The 18,083-nt window shown below is 36.1% G+C and overlaps 1 protein-coding gene across 1 annotated transcript in view; it reads left to right on the top strand.

Annotated features, from left to right (window-relative positions):
* LOC136799988 (cadherin EGF LAG seven-pass G-type receptor 2-like) overlaps positions 1 to 18,083 on the top strand; it is a 38,822-nt gene that overhangs the window by 7,284 nt on the left and 13,455 nt on the right. Inside the window, exons 8-18 of the mRNA XM_067056613.1 lie at positions 8,500 to 8,835; positions 9,236 to 10,279; positions 10,795 to 10,998; positions 12,062 to 12,195; positions 12,562 to 12,690; positions 13,625 to 13,737; positions 14,172 to 14,467; positions 15,089 to 15,255; positions 15,827 to 16,067; positions 16,261 to 16,539; positions 16,946 to 17,109. Of these exons, the coding sequence (XP_066912714.1) occupies positions 8,500 to 8,835; positions 9,236 to 10,279; positions 10,795 to 10,998; positions 12,062 to 12,195; positions 12,562 to 12,690; positions 13,625 to 13,737; positions 14,172 to 14,467; positions 15,089 to 15,255; positions 15,827 to 16,067; positions 16,261 to 16,539; positions 16,946 to 17,109 (3,107 nt within the window). The remainder of the gene's footprint in view (positions 1 to 8,499; positions 8,836 to 9,235; positions 10,280 to 10,794; positions 10,999 to 12,061; positions 12,196 to 12,561; positions 12,691 to 13,624; positions 13,738 to 14,171; positions 14,468 to 15,088; positions 15,256 to 15,826; positions 16,068 to 16,260; positions 16,540 to 16,945; positions 17,110 to 18,083) is intronic.

Genomic DNA, 18,083 nt, shown 5'->3' with positions numbered 1-18,083 from the left:
TTTTCACTGACGCGGATTTGCATGGACATACCATAAAAGAAATATGAAATCCCTGTCGACTTAATCGGGAAATAGATCCGAGAAATCGGATTCTAGTAGTCAAACTTTTTCAATTACTTATTTCTATTTAGTAATTTCATCAATATCAAACAACTTGTTATGCAATACAAGGTTCTTAAAATCATTGAAAATCTGTAAAAATATCGTGTTTCGTCTGCAATTTAGACCTTTTTACAGAGACAGCATTGAAAAGCCCAAAACATTTGGCATTCCATTGTTCTCTAATTATGGTCTTTTATTTACATCTCAATAATTATAGACACGATGTCTTAAAAACTGATATTTCATTTATCAAACTGAGAGAGCTAAAAAACTAATAAATTATTTTTCTCTTTTTGAATGTTAACTTTCTTTTCGGTCAAAAGCTTAGTATCAATTACAAAACACAGAAGCTCTGTAATTAACATAGCTTTCTCATCACATATATCAAAAAATTTTGTGAAAGGTGTTAGAAAAGTAGAATCTGTTATAAGCATTGACGTTGGGAGTCTTAAGTTAAAGGTTTCAGATGTAAATCTATCACAAATAAAAATTTGTTTTTGTCATAAGACCGTTAAAAATATAACCCTTCGACTTTTGGTTGCAAGCCTAAGAATGCGATTACGCTCAGCATTTTCAGTGAATTATTTTTGTTTTGTTTTAAGATTCTGTAAAATCTTGAAATGTTCTTTTATGATTTGTTCTCATAAAATTAAGTGTTTCATATCAAACATTTTTGGATTGACACGTCCAAATTTGATCAGGAAAACCGCTAACCGCTAACGGGATGAATACACTTTTTTAGAAGAAAAATGGTCTAGTTTCTTACAATTAGATGAGTTCCAACATTTCTTATGCTGTATTTTGTCGGCGAAATTTAAAACCGCCTTCACATTTTTTGATTGAGGGGTAGAGTTTTCACGTTTTAATGCTGTCATAATTCTCATTGAATATTCTTGTGATGGTCGAAATACACAATTTTTATAAGAGCAAACGAAATAAGAACACGAATATTCAATGGCCAAAATATTTAAGAGCATGTTAAGAACATTTCAGGATGACTGTGTTCAAGAGCGCGTTGGATTTAAAAGATACTCACAAAATGGGGAAAATAGGAACACATTAAGAACATTTTCAGGCTTGTTGGTGAGGGAAGGGAGGGGCATGTGCTCATGTAGCCAGCTATTGTTATTCGGTCTAAACTTGAGGATGGGGGACTGACTGATACCTTCTTAACTACAGTCAAGAGGCTTTATACTTTTCCTTTACTTTGTACTGTAACCCTACCATCCCATATAATTTCTTTTTTAAATGATGTTATATTGCTTTTAATCACCTCCTTTGACTTGACTCATTATCGCAATTAAATAAAACCATTATCCTAACGTTTTAAATGACCTGGGAATTTGAGAATGCATGTCATTTTATTTATTTGCTTTTTCTTTTTATCTTTGAAACGTACGTAATTGATTAAGCTATTTGTGCTCACACTAATTATAGATGTTTTTGATTACCACAAAATTCAAATTGACAAGCAGCAAAAAATATTTTAGATAATGCACTTCACGTTTTCTTATAAGCTTTGAATGTCCAAAATATTAAGAATAAGTTTTTTAAGAACATTGGAAGGCTTCAAAAGTTTTGGACCGTAGTTATAAAAACAACATGTAAATTAATATCGGGAATGCCAAAAATAGGGGGTAAAATACTTTGATTACATCTCATTGCAGTTATTTTATTAACGCTTAAGCATATTTAGACCATTATCACAGACTGACAGTAGTCGCCAGCCTAATTAAATCACCGACAAATTCCCATTTAAATACGGCTTCCTCTTTTCGATTAATAAAGCCCGTTAAGGAGTTTGATTACTGGAACCTGCTGGAACAACTTTATCTATTGCACGAGACACTGTTGCCGGGGTCAATCCTTTTTGCAATAACATCTACGAACTATGCTTTTTCCGAAGTATGACATCTTAATCCAATATTGCCTTTGAAGTTGAAGTACATGTCTGTTTTTTGTAAATCTTAATTTGCAGTAATTTGCAGTAATACACGTTTTTATGTGAGCAAACTATATAACAACATAAGACTTCCATGGCTGATTTAATGCTTCGGGGACTGTGAAACACCCCTTTTTCTTAGGAAATATTGCTCAAAAATCACTCACAAAATGTTGAAAATAAGAACATGTTGAGAATCTTTTTAGGCTTAAAACTGAAAAAGTTAAGAACCTCCGAAGGCCTCAAAAATTTTGGGCGCTATTATAAAAAACTTGTATGCCTTATGATCCGGTCTCCATAAATCGTACAAATATACTTTCCCGTACATGAGTTATGGAAACCTCAGAAAGCCTTATTATAGTTTGAAGTAAGAAGTTTATTATAATGTCAAGAAAATTCATGAGTTTTAAGCCGGCGGATTAATGCGAGAAACCACTTTTTCATTAGTTACTTTTTCTCACATACAGTATCATATCACTCTACAAACCATTTCGACTAAACAGATTATTTGGAATGATTACTGTATGTTTATACGTAAACCAATAAAATTGATCGATGTCAATTTATTCAAACGAGATTGTTATCATGTTCAATCCAAAATCATTCATTCAAAATGGTGTTGCCACAATACAACTTGAGATTTAACCGACGTTTTTATAGACTGGAGTCGTTTATAATGCATGTAATACTAATAATAAACACAAATAATGATACGGGATTTAGTTTGTATAAACGACTGGAAAAATCCGGTGTTCCAGCCTTATAGATACCGGGGCTAGCTACGCAGAAACTTGCGTAGCGAGAAAACAATTTATTAAGCAACAACAAACTCTCAAAATAAAATCAACTCAAATGAAACATTTTCAACACACAAATCCACACACATTTTATTTACAAGAATATTTTTTGAGCGGGAAACAATTTTAATTGCGATATTGACACCTTTTTTTTTGTTTGGAGTTAGTGCACAAAGGTTTCTAGACGACTAAAATTTACTTTTTTGCTTTATTTCTAATATGTCTGAATTAGTCGTCTAGTCGTCATACATCTTACAGAAGTATGATGCTTTAACGGGCTTTTCCAGAAATAGTCCGTGCCCCCCCCTGTTGAAGATATCGGATATCCAGCTGGGGTTAGCGATTTTTGTTCAAAAGAGGATATCCAGGGGGTTAAATATCTACAAGGGAGCGGATATCCAGGGCTATAGTGTCTTTTATAAAGTAAAAAATACGATTTTCAGGGGGTAGGTATCTTTATATAAGAGGATATCCAGGGGGTCTTTACTAATAAAGTAGGAAGTAGGATATCCAGGGGGTCGATACTTCGAAAAATCAATATCAACAGTAGGGGTAAAGATTTTTTCTGGAAAAGCCCAATGCATTGTGGTCCATTTCAGCATTCGACCTTCCAACAGGTCAGCGGGGATAGATTCCTTTTAAGCAATTAAGCTTCGAAAACCCTGAATATTTCATTATGACCTTATAAATATAAGGTGTGAGTGAGATTCTTCATATTAAATCAGCTTATAGGGTAATATAGGGTAAAGTAAAGAAAGGTTACAGTTTACGAAAATTTTGGTATATAGAACAGCAGAATAGGTATAGGGCGCTCTTTCTTTACGATTTCGTAATTTTTACATGAAAGGATTTAAAAAGTTGATGGAAGAAGGACATTAAGAAACATAAACTGCTCAAAAGGCGATCAATCATAAACTTCATTGTACGAGAGACTGACCTTTGCGATTTATCATAACCAGTTCAATATGCTACATGATATGACTAAAATAACCCACGAAAAAAACACCTTCAATTGTGTATTGAGGTTTGAAAAGTGGTTTACGCAAAAATCATCAATATATTCAACTTCTGCTTGAAAGCATTCAATATGATTCATTTTTATGTCAGTTTACTCTCCGATATACTTTCCTTGTGTCTCGTACCCTGCAATGCTAAAATTGCTTTCCTTTCAAGTACAAGTTCTTTATGAGAACAAACTATATAAGAACATAATGTTTCAATTGCCAAATATCAAGAACAAGTTAAGAACACTTTAATGCTTTTGCAGACTCTAACACCCAATTTGCATATCTTAAGAAAATTTTCTAGGCTTAAAACTCATGCTAAGAACACCCGGCTTCAAATATTTTGAATGTTCTAAAAAGAATGTGTACTGTAGTAGACTCTGATTATGTTCAGTCTTTTGTAAAATCTAACTTTCATGAGAATTTCACAAGGTCTGGTAGACTATCTACAATCAGCACCGAAATATATTGGCAATTTTGGGTATTTTAACGTTTTTCAGAATTTAAAGGTCGAAGCGAGAATTGCAGTTTCAGTATTTCCACTTTTCTTCATCGGATTTTTCGATTTAGGAGGGGTTAAGTGGCTTCCAGGCTATATTCTCTGCCTTATTGGAACATTTTTGAGCTTTTAGATCCTGAGATCCTAAGGTCCTAAGTTTTAAGTCTAATGTTAAAACTCAGAATTAAAACTCTACTTCCAAACTGTACTTCAAAGCACTTAAAAATCACTTGCGGTTTTAAAGTTTTGAGGGGATTTCCCTTTTTTTGCCAAATATTTCGGCGCCGATTGTAGTGTGTTCGAGAGAATCTGATTTCTGTGATAAGACTCTTCCAGAGTGTTTTTCTTCAAACATCTATATAGTTTCAAATGGTACACAGTTCCTACAGCCTGCCACATGTACAAAGGAATTTCAAAAATAATGACTTTCGAAGCATCCTTCCTTAAGATCTAGTTTTACTTTTTTACTACGGAACCCACCATTCAAATTTGAATATTCCATTGAATGCTTGGGATGGGAAACGGATGTGAGTCGTCTTAATGAACGTTCAATAATTCACTTGTTTACTTCATTACCTCACTAATTCTAAATACAATAAGCTATTTCACGTCCTTCCGTTCAAAAATGAAAGCGTGGGAGTCGCCCTTCAATTCACTCAGCAACTGTAGCTAGTTTAACTCCTCCTTAAATTTTGTAAAAAGGAATGGACTTTTCCAGAAACAAAATTGAATATGGGGAGAAGAAATTTACCCCGGACATTGTGAATTTTGAGCATCAGTTGACCCCCTGGACATTCAAAATAATCCTCAAACAGAGCAAAATTACCCCCAAATAGAGTAACCCCCCGGACAGGGCAAATTTTGTAGACTTTTCACTACCCCCCGGACACTATATCCTCCACCCCCATGTACGGACATTTTCGGGAAGAGTCCAATGTCTTTCACCATTTCGCCTCGTTTATATTTAGAATCGGCTCCTAGTAGTAAACCTCGGGAAAAAAACTAGGTCCATACGCTCTAAGGATACACATTTATAAATTTAGACTCTTTTTCTTCGCAGAACACAAATATTTCTCCATCAACGCTGAGAGCGTTTTGATTTGCAATATCAAACTTCAAATATCAATACCAAACTCTTAGGTCGTAAATCTATAGGAATGCATGTTTTTGTACCATTTAAGAGCATGAGTCTGCTAATGTCACCCATTTTCGGTTTTGTTAACTTTTCAACTTTAAGGCTCCAGTGAAAAATCTAGGTGTATGCAATAATGATACCAGCTGATTTTTTTTATCAGCCTTGATACTGGCAAGCTTAAACAGTCACTTTTTTCACTTTACAAAGTACACAATTTTTTCAGGACAGCTTTTTACATCAGAATGTGAACGGAAAATGAGGTTTTTAGCAAATTGTCTAAGTTCATTATTTAATAATCTAGGCCAATCATGTCTGATCATACTTAATTTTTCTTTTTATTACAGCCAAGGGATATGAAAAACAAAATCTACAAAAAGATTTTTCAAAATGAAGTTTTTCCCAGAATAAATGCAAAAAGTTGCGGACATAACTTTTTCCGTTCACAAAGTTATGTCCGCACACAATTGATTTGCTAGAGAAGTGGAAGTGTTAATATCTATAGTTATTTGATTTTTAACCCTTCCCATCCATTAGAGAACCAAACCAAGTAACACTAAAATACCAGTTGTCCTTCATTGAAAAAGATTCCATTTTGAAGTGAACAGGGTACGATTTCCGTTCACAATTTTGAGTTATGTCCGCACATTATTTTATCCTTTAAATTTTCAAACAAGTTATTCTTACTCAACTGAATCATTTTTCTATATCAAGGGTCATATTTGGGGTCATTTTATACAAATTTGAAGTCCCAAAGGCTATTTGTTGGGAGACGGTGAAACAAAATAGTTTCTCCAAAAATTAGTTATGTCTGCAACAAGAAGTTATGTCCGCAACAATCATGAATGAAGTTTTCTCAGCCCCCAAACACCATTTTTAGGTTTCTTTGACAAATTATTGCATTTGAGGTCATTATAAGTTGGTTAAAACCAGAAAAAAGTCTGATAATTTTCCATTGGCAAGATTTCAGTTTTTTCACCTCATATCATATGTATTTCATGTTGCGGACATAACTATTTCATCTAAAATGTTGCTGATGAAGTGTATTTGCAAGCTGGCGTGATGTTTTATTATATGAAAGTAATGCTTAGGCTATTAAAAATAGAAAACAAATACTCTGATGCCAAGTTGAGGTCCAAAATTAAAATTTTAACAGAAAAATAACCTTTTTGTTTCTTTGAAAATGATGGTTCTGAGCCTGCGAGCTTGAATAAAGGATAAATCATGCATTAATTTGCATATTAAATTCATTGTGTAGTGTTCACACAACATAATCTACTACACATTCACTTACAGACTGGTTAGAATTGCTCCAATAGTTCAAAACAGAGTCAGATTCTGTAGCAAATTGTATGTTGCGGACATAACTATTGAAGTATTTTATCAGATTTTTGACCCCCTTAAGCAGTTATGCTAACACTTTGACAATACTAAAGAGTTACATTTGTAAAAGCCATGCATTTCCTTGTTTTTTTAATTTTTTGTGTCCTCTAGAGGGTCGTTCTTCTATTAGAAATATGAGAAAGTTCTAATATCATTGATAAGTCTTCTTTTATTCTTTTCAAAGAAAAACATGTAATAAAACTGAAATCAAACCAAACCAAATCTTTTGGTTTTATATTGATTTAGTCTCTATAATATTCCTTAAATTTTGGCAATAGAAAAAGACACTCCAAATCTTTAATTAATGATGTATAATGTTCTATGGTTCTACCCTAAGAAGAAAAAGTTATGTCCGCAACACAGCATTATTATACATTTAACCCTTTCTATTGAAAAAGATTAGTGACTCTCAAGGAAAAATCATATTTAATGATTATGAAAATGTACAACAGTTGATGTCAAGCTCAAATCTTAACTTTTAAGATTGATTTTAACAAAAAATTATGTATGATTGGATTCTCTTTTACAAATAAATCTTCAATTTTCAGGAAATCATAGTTACAAAGACCTTTCAAGACAACAAATTTCAATGATTAAGTTTTGGTTCAAGTACAGCAAAGTATTAAAAGCCAAATAATAACTCAAATTAATGTTTATTGCTGATTTTAAATCAAATTTAACAAAGAGTTATGTCCGCAACCAACAAGGTTTCATTTTCTAATTTTTATTGGCTACACGTTTTTTTTTTTATTAGAACCTAGTTTATAAGAACATATAGGCTGAAATTCGTCGAAAAATTAAGAACATCTTTAGAACATGCCCAGCCTCAGTTTGGAAAAAAATGACAAGAAACTACATTTTTTTCCTCTTTTTAAGCAGTTTTAACCGAATTTAGGGATGGATCTTCAAAAGTCGAGAGTCAAATATTGTCAAAATTTTGCCGAATTTAAGTGCTCTTTATTTTGTATCATATTGTCGATTTAGAGTAGTCTGAAAAATTAAGAACGCATTTAAGAACATTTTAGGCTGAAAATTGCTAAAAAAAATAAGCACATCCAGGCTCAGCCAAATTTTAGGTGTTCTAATAAAAAAAAAACGTGTAACTGAAATATAGCAAACTTTTGGTTTTTTGGAAGCCTTGTGATGAGTCCTTCAAATCTAGAATGAAATTACTCAAACTTTATGGGAATATTTTTTAGTATTTTAGATTTTATTTTGAAAAAAGTGTCAGAATTTGAAAAATATGCCATACTGGAGGGTAAAAATTGCTTTTCAATGCAGCTTAATATATTAGCCATGAACTGAAATCTAAGACAAGTATTAGATAATGCATATTTTATCTCAAATAAAGTGTAAACTACAAAGAGTTTTTTGCCAAATTTGTCTGATTATAACTACTCTAGGTTAAATTTATGGACCAAGCCAGTTTGATTAAGCCCTGATACTTATGTTTTCTGAAAATTGAAGTCATTAATAAAAGAATTATCCAGGAATAAAAGTGAAATTCAAAACTTTATTTTTTCCAAATTTTTTCACCAATTTGGGTGACATTACCAGACTCGTGCTCTTAAGGGTAGTTGCTACATTGTATTGTTCAACCAGCGTACGTTGACTTATATCTCTTCTTTCCTTTTCCACAGAACACGAATATTTCTCCATCAACGCTGAAAGTGGTTCCATTCGTACCATCAAACTCTTAGATCGTGAAACTATAGAACGATTCACATTCGAAGTCCTGGCAATCGATCAAGGAACACCAGCATTGCAGGCCAGCACCAGTGTCATCATCGACATTGAAGACGTTCAAGACTCGAACCCAGTCTTTACAGAGAAAGTGTACAATTTCACTATCCCGGAGAATTCTTTGGTGGAGGTTGGAAGAATCAGAGCTACACTTGCTGACGATGCTTTCAGACACTCAATGGTTTACTCGTTCACCAAATACCAAACCACCTTCCGCATTGCTTCGCTGCAAGGTTTGTACCATTGGCCTTTATTCATGATATGCACCACTGCAATGTCTTCTTACATTACATCACGGACCCAACAGCTGATTGGTTGTAAGTGACGTAAAATCAGTCAATACGTCACTTTGAACCAATCAGCTATTGGGTGGAATGGAAGACATTGTAATGGTGCATATCATGAATACACCCTGGATTAAGCTATATCTGCCATCTTTGATCGAGTTTTTTAGTAAAGTGGTACCGTAATGGTACCTGGCTGCAAAATTCTTGATATGATGGTCTCGCAAAATTCCGTAATTTAAACGTTCCGGATGTTGAAAAATTTTCCGACCTTCAGAGTTTTAACGTGTTGGAAGAAGATTTTCTACATCAAGTGCTAGATAAAGTTATCAGTAAATCTTTATTTTAGGTATCATTCGTGCTAATAGTCCACTTGACTACGAGAAACAACACCATTACCAACTCCACGTACGCGTCGTCTCCGATTCCGGACGCGAAGACACGGCCGTCGTCAACGTACAAGTAGAGGATGTCAACGATCACCCACCGATCTTAGAAGATTTTTACATCTTTTTGAACGCGCTGAACGGGAAATATGATCCGATGTTTCGTGTCCCAGCTGAAGATCCGGACGTCAGTTCCGTATTACGGTACGGCATCATTACGGGTAACGAGCACGACTTTATATCTTTAAACGATGAAACTGGTGAGTTGTTTTTGAAGAAGAGTATTATTAATACGGCAGCCGAAATCAGGATTCTGTTTGAAGTGAGCGACGGCAAGTACGCGGATAGAGCCTACGGTCACATCTTGGTATCAGAAGTCACTGATGTTATGGTTAAGAACTCAATGTTCATTGTTTTGAATAATGCTACTCGCAATGACTTCCTCAAAGCCACTGTGTTGCGAAAATTCAAAGATTCCTTAGCACAAATTTTCGATGTGGATGGGTCAAAGATTGTAGATGCGTCAAAGATTTTCATCTTAAGCATCGAAGCGTTTCGTGATCCTCGAAAGGGAAATAAGAACGCTGAAATGTTGGAGATTGCCATCGCTGTTAAATCCAAGATGGCTGACACCTACATGACGGCTGATTTCTTGAAAGACAAGTTCTATTTAAACGCGACCGCCTTCACTCGCTCCGGTTTTGATTTGGTTTCGTTTGATTTCTGGGGTGAATATTTTTGTGGCAGTGAGTCTTGCAAGAATCTTGAGCGCTGCTCAATCCAATGGTCGAATACCAATCAAATTTCAAGTACCATTAAATCGAAATACGTTATTTTCCGTGGTATTTATTTCAAACCAACATTGAAATGTGAATGTCCCCACCGTTTCCATGGTATGAAATGTGACAAACCATTTAACATGTGTTTCATGGAGAGATGCAATTCGAATGGGAAATGTATTTCGACTGATGACGGATTTTCTTGTAAATGTGACCACGGCTATACTGGTAAGTTGTTTTCATTATTATTATTGTCCATCGGCTATCTGTTGACAATACACCTTATTACAGTAGCCTCCATAACTCGAACCTCTATAAGTCGAATGTCTCCTTACTTAACTCGAAAATGTTTTCTGGTCCTTTCAATTAACAATGCCTTATAAACTTGCTCCATAACTCGGAATTTCCTTAACTTTACCAAATTTGTGTTCCCCACGGGAAACACCCCCACTCGTGTTCGAGTTATCCACTGTATTGTATATCGGCTATTTTGACCATGCACTTTAACTCCCCTCTCTAATTTCCACCACTCTACCCGAACGGTCTCTCTGAGAGAAGCTTTTAGGTTCTTTTGCTCTTCAATTTGAACTATCACTGACCCCTACTACCGTTCGAGTTGTCGAGTGTCAAATGTGATGTATGACTTTGTTTGTTTTTTAATTGTAATTTGGAATGGCAAAATTTATCAAATGTCAAACTTACGATAGTAAAATTCTAAGTTCCAAATTCACTTTTTATTACAGGTGATTTCTGTGCTTTTGACCGTCAGACGTCCTCTTGTCCTATTCAATTAAATTTGGCTAAGAATCCGTGCGGTTTACGTGGTGCGTGCTCAGCCAAGAGCGGCGGTGGTTTTGATTGTACTTGTCCAGCCAAAGGAACAGATACAGAGTATTGTAAACTCTCAACGCGATATTTCCCGAAAGGATCATACATTGCCATGTCAGGTCAGTGCTTTATATTTTTAAAGGAATACTCAGATAGTTTGAGATATTTGGTCCGTAGTAACTTTCTACGGTCCTTAGTAAAACCTCAAAGTGTTTTCGTGTAACAATTTACCAAAATCGAGATATCAAAGTTTGAGATTTTTGAAAATGGGTTCTTACACGGCTCTTACGTTGAAATTCAATTGTTTTCATCCTAAAAGCCAAAAACTTCTAACTTAAATATCTCGACTTTGAAAAATAGCTAGGCAAAAATATTTTGAGATTTTGCTCAGGACAATAGAATGATCCCACATGCCAAATATTATGAACCATCTGATAATCCCTTTAATTTCCGACGAGAGATTGTAGCTGACCTCTCAATCTCAGCATTATGAACGCCTTTAAAGAAAAAGAATTAACAAAAAACGTTTTTGCTTCAGAAGTTATGCGGCTTACTTAACTTTTGTGTCTTTAACCTACGAAGCCCGTCATAGAATGCGAGAATCAAAAATTCAATTTTTAAAGATGAGATTTTCGAATGACAAGGTGATCTGGTGGCTTTCTCACTCTCAAGGCCGGTCTCCACTTGCGCGCGCTGCGATCGCTCTTCTTCGAGCAAAGCTTCCACGCTATTGGTCAAAAGGAAAATGAAGCAACTCCATTGGTGCGATATGACGTAACGATCGCGCGCTTGAAAAAAAAGTTGACATACATTCAACTTTTTTTCCAAGCGCGCGCTGCGTTTTTATGACGTAATCTTTTCTCCAAGCAAAAATGATTGAAGCCAAAGTTGCGATCGCAGCGCGCGCAAGTGGAGACCGGCCTTTATCATTACAGTTGACGCTCTCTAATTTGACGTATTTGACGTTCTCCTATTCGACAGGCTTCGTTATTCGATAATATTGAAAGCCCACATCAATAAGAGACTATCCCTTATTCGATGAAAATCTAATTCCCCTTGAAAAACGAATTATAGAGCGTTAACTATATTATGTTTTTACTGAATGTTTGATAATCGTTTTAGATTTCTAATATTATCAAACATCTATTAAACTTGATCTCATCCCACTTCTATTTCTTATAGGTTTGAAGAAACAACAACGCAACTTCGATATCTCTTTTCAATTTCGAACCTTCCAAGCCAACGCAGTGTTGTTATACAATGGTCGCTATAGCAACCAAAATGATTTCATCGCGGTCGAGATCGTAGACGGGCAGGTTAGTTGAGTTCTCGAACACTTTATCTTTCCACATTTCAAATCTACTTGAGGTTGGCATTGAAGAAAAAAGTAGCTAGGCACAAAAATATTTATGGCTTTTATAACATCCTCATCACGTCTTTAAGTGACTGCTTTTTGTCTGAAATACCAAAGCCGACGGGAATTAATAATGCGCAGAGAGTCTCAACTAGTACAGAGCAAAATCATCCAATCAATCCAAGGCCCATCATAGATATCTTGCATAAAATCACTAGATTGAACTTACTACTGTTGTCTACTCAGTAAAGAATGTATATAATTGTCTGCCTGCTGGACTGAAATAGCATTTTTTCACACCCTGAACTTCAAACTTTTCATTTTCTAGGTTTTATTCTCGGTGAATTTTGGTAAATCGAAAGACAACAAGGAACAGGTGACCACTGTCCAGTCTTTCAATGCTGGTGGTGTTAACGATGGCAAATGGCACACTGTCAAAGTGCAGCTCAAAAATAAGGTACCCCGATAGCAATATTTTTGTTCTAAAAAAGGTCTGAAAATGTATGAAAGAGGCCTTCGAAATGTCAAAATGAGCATGAATAAAGTCACAAAAAACTATTCAGTTTTTAAAGTTCATCCGTCTCGGTCGGACCGGTAGTCTCCCTTTTGGGCCAATAAGTGAATTAAGTGGGCGTATTAAGAACATTTCAAAGCATGAAAAATAAGAATAGACGAGACTTTGCAAAATTTTACTGGCCCTTATAAAAAAAAGAAACATTCTTATTTTAAACCATCAATAAAATAAGAAAACAACATTTTCTTCATCACTCTAAGTTTCATATCTTTAGACAATCATCAGCTACTAGCCATAGTGTGCACCCCCCCCCAGAATAGTGGGGGGGGTTTGCTGATTTGGGTCGAAAATTCTTAGGTGGGATTTGGGGTTTTCCAGGTTTTAGGTGGGAGAAACAAGTTAAGGTGGGAGTTAATTTCTTTAGGTGGGACTTTGGGTGTTTTGGAAAAAGTTAAAGTAAAACTTCTTGTTTTTAGATTTTATGATATTTTTTTATATATTTCATAAATAATTTTTTACCATGCTAAACTTCTTTTTATTATTACAAGTCATTTGATGTTTGAATAAATATCTTTAAGAATGATTTTTTTTTTACTTTTGCTTACCTTATTACACTTATATAACTAGTCAAGTAAAAGTACGCAGGTAAAATGAGTAATATATTGCATCTTCATATTACGGTAAAAAATTTAGTTTTGTTCCTCGAATTAGTATTTTTTTTTTTTTTTTTTTAGCTGGGATCTGGGAGTCTGGGCTGAAGGTGGGAATTTTAGGATAAGGTGGGACCTGAATTTTCAGGTGGGACCTGGAACTCCCTTGCACACTATGGCTACTAAATGTCCATGCTTAACTTTTAATGTTTAATTTGTTTTTGTAGGTCATTAGCATAGCTGTGGGTGAATCATGCGATATTGAAACAGCCAGTGTTTTGAACTCCCAAGGGACGCATAAATATTGTGCTGCATCAACTCGAGTACAAGGAGAAATGAAGTAAGTAAAGTTTTCAACTAAGATTTCTTAAATTTTGTTTGAGTTCGTCGACCTAGCAATTTATCTGGCATTCGATGTAGAAATTCTCTCCCGACAAGCTAAACAACTGTAGGTCAGGAAAATTTTAATATCTGGACGGTTTAAATTGCGGAAGTTTGCCAGACCGCGTCAAGGATTTTGCAGTGGTGTTTTCGGGATTGTCGGGTCCAACCAAGATATTTACAGGCTCATGCTCAACGGCCGTTGTGCCCGACTGGGGTTGACGCTCATTAAATATCCGCTCCTTTAGAGCTTTAAGATTGGTGGGCGCCAATCTGAATCGGAATATCAGATATAAATAGCTATCGTAAGAAGTACCTTCAGGTCGCCTCCGGTCACAATAATTTTGTTATGTACTCTATCACTCTTAAATGTCTTTTTTTCTTCTACTAAAGGACATTGGATCTAACTGCACCAGCACTCATCGGTGGATTACCCGACATGCAACGCACTTTCATTTCACCAGTCAAAGATTTCATTGGATGCATGCGCAATATTGTGTTCGATCACAACACCCTTGATCTATCAAATTATTTACATAATTTTGGATCGGCGGCAAACTGCCCGGCACCGGCGCCCAGTTGTAATGACGCTTATTGTACGAAGTACGTGAACGGCGATTGTCACGAGACGTTAGACGGACCCAAGTGTTCGTGCCGGTCACGATTTGTGGGACAGCGTTGCGAAAAAGGTAAAACTAAAATCACTAAGTTCAAATAATTCATATAGTAAAGGAATAATAAATATATGTGACAAATGTGTTGTTCCATTAAATTTTTTTACAGAGGGTGGACGAACCTTTTCAAGACAAAGAAAGATTCTTAGAAATGTGTGGATACCCCCTTGAAAAACGCAAACTTTGCAAAAGAACCCTTGGAAAAAATTCTTTTCATGCCTTAAAAGTAAGGGTGGACGAGCTAAAATGAGTCTTTTACCTCTGGAAATTTTAGAATAAACTTTTACCTCCTGGAAAATGAAAAAAATACTCGTTTAGACCCCCTGGAAATTTTTCCCCGATTACACCTTGGAAATTTTTGTCCACCCCCCTGTAAAATATGAAATGGGATGGCCCAATATTTTGGACGCTGTAGCACCGAACAATGTGAATAATTGCACGTAGCGCTCTCCACAAAGCTATTATTTATGGTTTTCCTAACATTGAGTTTCGGGTTTTTAAAAGTAAACTATAAGTTCTAAAAAGCGCGTTTTGATGGTATTTCCCTCTCCAAAAGTGAATGGGACTGCTTTAACCGATTAAGAAAATCAGAAAATGATTTACCAACCAATATTCCCATCTTTTCTATTTTATCAGCTGCCGAACCAATTAGATTGAACGCTAACTCAGTCCTGGTCGTGGACGATTCACAGGCTAGTGGCTCAGGCTTCAGCGCATGGAGGTATTCGATGGTTGTTAAGACAACACAAAAAGATGCCGTCATCTTAGAAGAGACGATAAATGGAGTGGACGGCAGACTCATGGTAAAGAACTAGTTTTTAAACAAAAATAGGGTGATAATGTTCCAACTTATGAGATGGATTTGCTCAGTCTTTTTAAGACAATCGTTTGTCAGCCGGTAGTTCGGCTGGGTAGGTATTAAAGCTCATCATAGATAAATCGATGTGCCGGAGATGGATAGATCGAGGACATTTCGGCAGTCTTTCGATTGTTTTCACGAGGTCCATGGCCAGCTACCCAAGGACTGAACGGAACATTGGAAGGAGCGGGTATTTGAAATACGAACCCCTGGTTTAAGGTACCATTACCATTACCAGGTCATCGCTCCTGTAACTGTTAAACCAGCCTAGAACTTTGTTACATTATAATAATAATTGTAAGCGTTTTTAAGCTCTAGTTTAGACGGCCGACTTTCTGCCTTGCCTATTCTAATAGTTGGACAAAAAAATGGAAGCTAAAACTTTTACTTGGAAAAGATTTAAAGATGTCATTGCATTGATGTCAAAAAACTTTAATTTACAATTAGAATAGGAAGGGCAAAAAGTGGGCCGTCTAAGCTAGAGCTGAAGTACCCCATTTCGTGTTTTCATTCAGCTGAAGAATGGTTACCTGCAATATCACCACAAATCCAAACTCATCCTGGTACTCGACTCCTTCTTCATGGCAAACGGCAAATGGAATCAAATCCAAATCAAATGGACTGCAAACAGATTATATTTATCATCGCTGTACGATCAACACAGTGTCTCCACTCCTCTTCCGCTCACAACGCTCAGCTTGAAGATGACGTCATTCGGTGGGACAGGCAATAACAAACTGTTGGCCTGTATCAAAGGTAAAAAAAATACATTGGAAGTTAAGCTTCTTTTCATTTCATTGACTGTAAATGTGTGTATAAATTACTGAAGAGGGAACGTTCGATCGCAAAATCCAATTTTTCAAAACTGCTTACGATTCAGTAAGATTTTTACCTACGATTGCTATGATATGTTTGTATAATATTTTTGTTTTACTTCCATTTCACTCAGCTTTCACATACAATGATAACGATATTAACCTCCTACACACTTCCAACAAGCACGTTCAAAAAGGATGCCTAGAATCCAGCCTTTGCGATACACTTGATTGTGGTACTGGCACCTGTCAAATCACCAGTGGCGTCGCACAGTGTCATTGCAATGGTGCCGGTTACAAGGGCCCACAATGTGTGGACATTTGCAAAGACAGCCCATGTAATACTGGCACGTGTAAACACTCGTCGAGTTCGCTGTCTGGATACGTTTGTGATTGTCCTATCGGATTTACTGGTGAGTTATACCTTATCAGCCCCTTTTACGCCGGCTGGGCCCTAATTTAGCACCATCTCTTATTTCGCAATTGCTCAATTTTTTCTATTTTTAGCCCGGCCCTAATTTAGACCATTTTCGCACGTTATTGGGTAGAAGTGACGTAACACTTGAATGTAATCAATAGATTGGCTTCATTTCGTTTCGGAGCGAAACGGAACCGTCACGTGCAAACATGGTCTTAATTCTGATCCCTTACGCCGCCCTTATTACATCAGCGACGAAAAATTACCGCCAATAAGGGCTGGCGTAAAAAGGGCCGAAAATTACTTGAAATTTTCGAGAAAGAAGCCGATTGAATTGGTGTATCTTTAAAAGACTAACTTTTCAGTTATTGTAGCATAATGAGAACCTTTTTCTATCTCAGGTGAACATTGTGAGATTGCCAAACAGAAGAAATGTCCACCCAAGACGTTCGGTAAAGATTATTGTGGACCGTGCGACTGCAAGTTACATGAGAATTTCAATGAGACGTGTGATCCTGACGGTCAAATGGAACCATACTCCTACCCTGGAAAATGCTTTTGTAATGTATGTTTCAAAGATCTGATATAGACTTGCTACACTGCCTATTGGATTGTTCCACTAAAAATCCATAAAGTTGGTGGACGAACCTTTTCGAGTCAAAAAAAATTCTTGAAAATATATGTAGATACCCCCTGGAAAATGGAAAAATGTGCAAATAAACCCTGGTAGACGAACTAAAATCAGTTTTTTATCCCCTAGAAACTTTAGAATAGCTTTTTACCCCCGGAAAAAAATATCCTTTTGACCCCCTGGGAATATTTTTCGGATTACCCCTGGAAATGTTCGCCCACCCCTCTGTATGGATATAAAATGGAATGGCCCATTCTAATTGTTAGAGCAGGCAAAAATTCAGCAGAATGTTTACAATTAAAATTTTTGAATTTTGAAAAATATTGAAAGAAGTCATTGAATTGACATGAAAAGAAGGCAACGTGTTGACTTTAGACGGCCAAACTTTCTATGGTCTATATGGATCGGTTATATTATTTCGGAGCGACTGTGGTTGACCATTTACCGAACAGGTTGTTGTCAACACAATGCCCTTCTAAATATTTTGAAATGATTGTAGCTTACAGTCTAAAAGACTAGTAAGCCGCGTGGCATGGACCAGGGGTTTAGGTACCCCCTAAGAAAATAGGTACCCCTGAATTTTAGGTACCAAAACAAACAACAGACGTTAGTAGGTACCCCCTGGGATTGGTACCCTCTGTGACTTGAGTATATGTCAAGAAATGAAAAAAATTGTATATTTTTACAATTAAAAAGAATAATGATAGTTAGATAAATGCAAGATGAAATATAGTTCCCAAGCCCCCAGACCTTACTGCATAAAAGTTAGATACCCCCAGAGATCATAGGTACCCCCTGAAATTGAAAAGAAATCCAGCCCCCAGCCTTTTTCAGGAAGATTTTGGTTGTAGCCCCCCCCTGCGGGCTGGGGGGGGGTTCATGCCATGAAGCCGGCTCAGCATTTGAAG

Source organism: Clytia hemisphaerica, unplaced genomic scaffold, assembly GCF_902728285.1.
Source record: "Clytia hemisphaerica strain Z4C2 unplaced genomic scaffold, Clytia hemisphaerica genome assembly, whole genome shotgun sequence".
Classification (NCBI taxonomy): domain Eukaryota; kingdom Metazoa; phylum Cnidaria; class Hydrozoa; order Leptothecata; family Clytiidae; genus Clytia; species Clytia hemisphaerica.
Note: the sequence above shows the minus strand (reverse complement) of the source record. Positions and strands in the feature narration are given on the sequence as shown.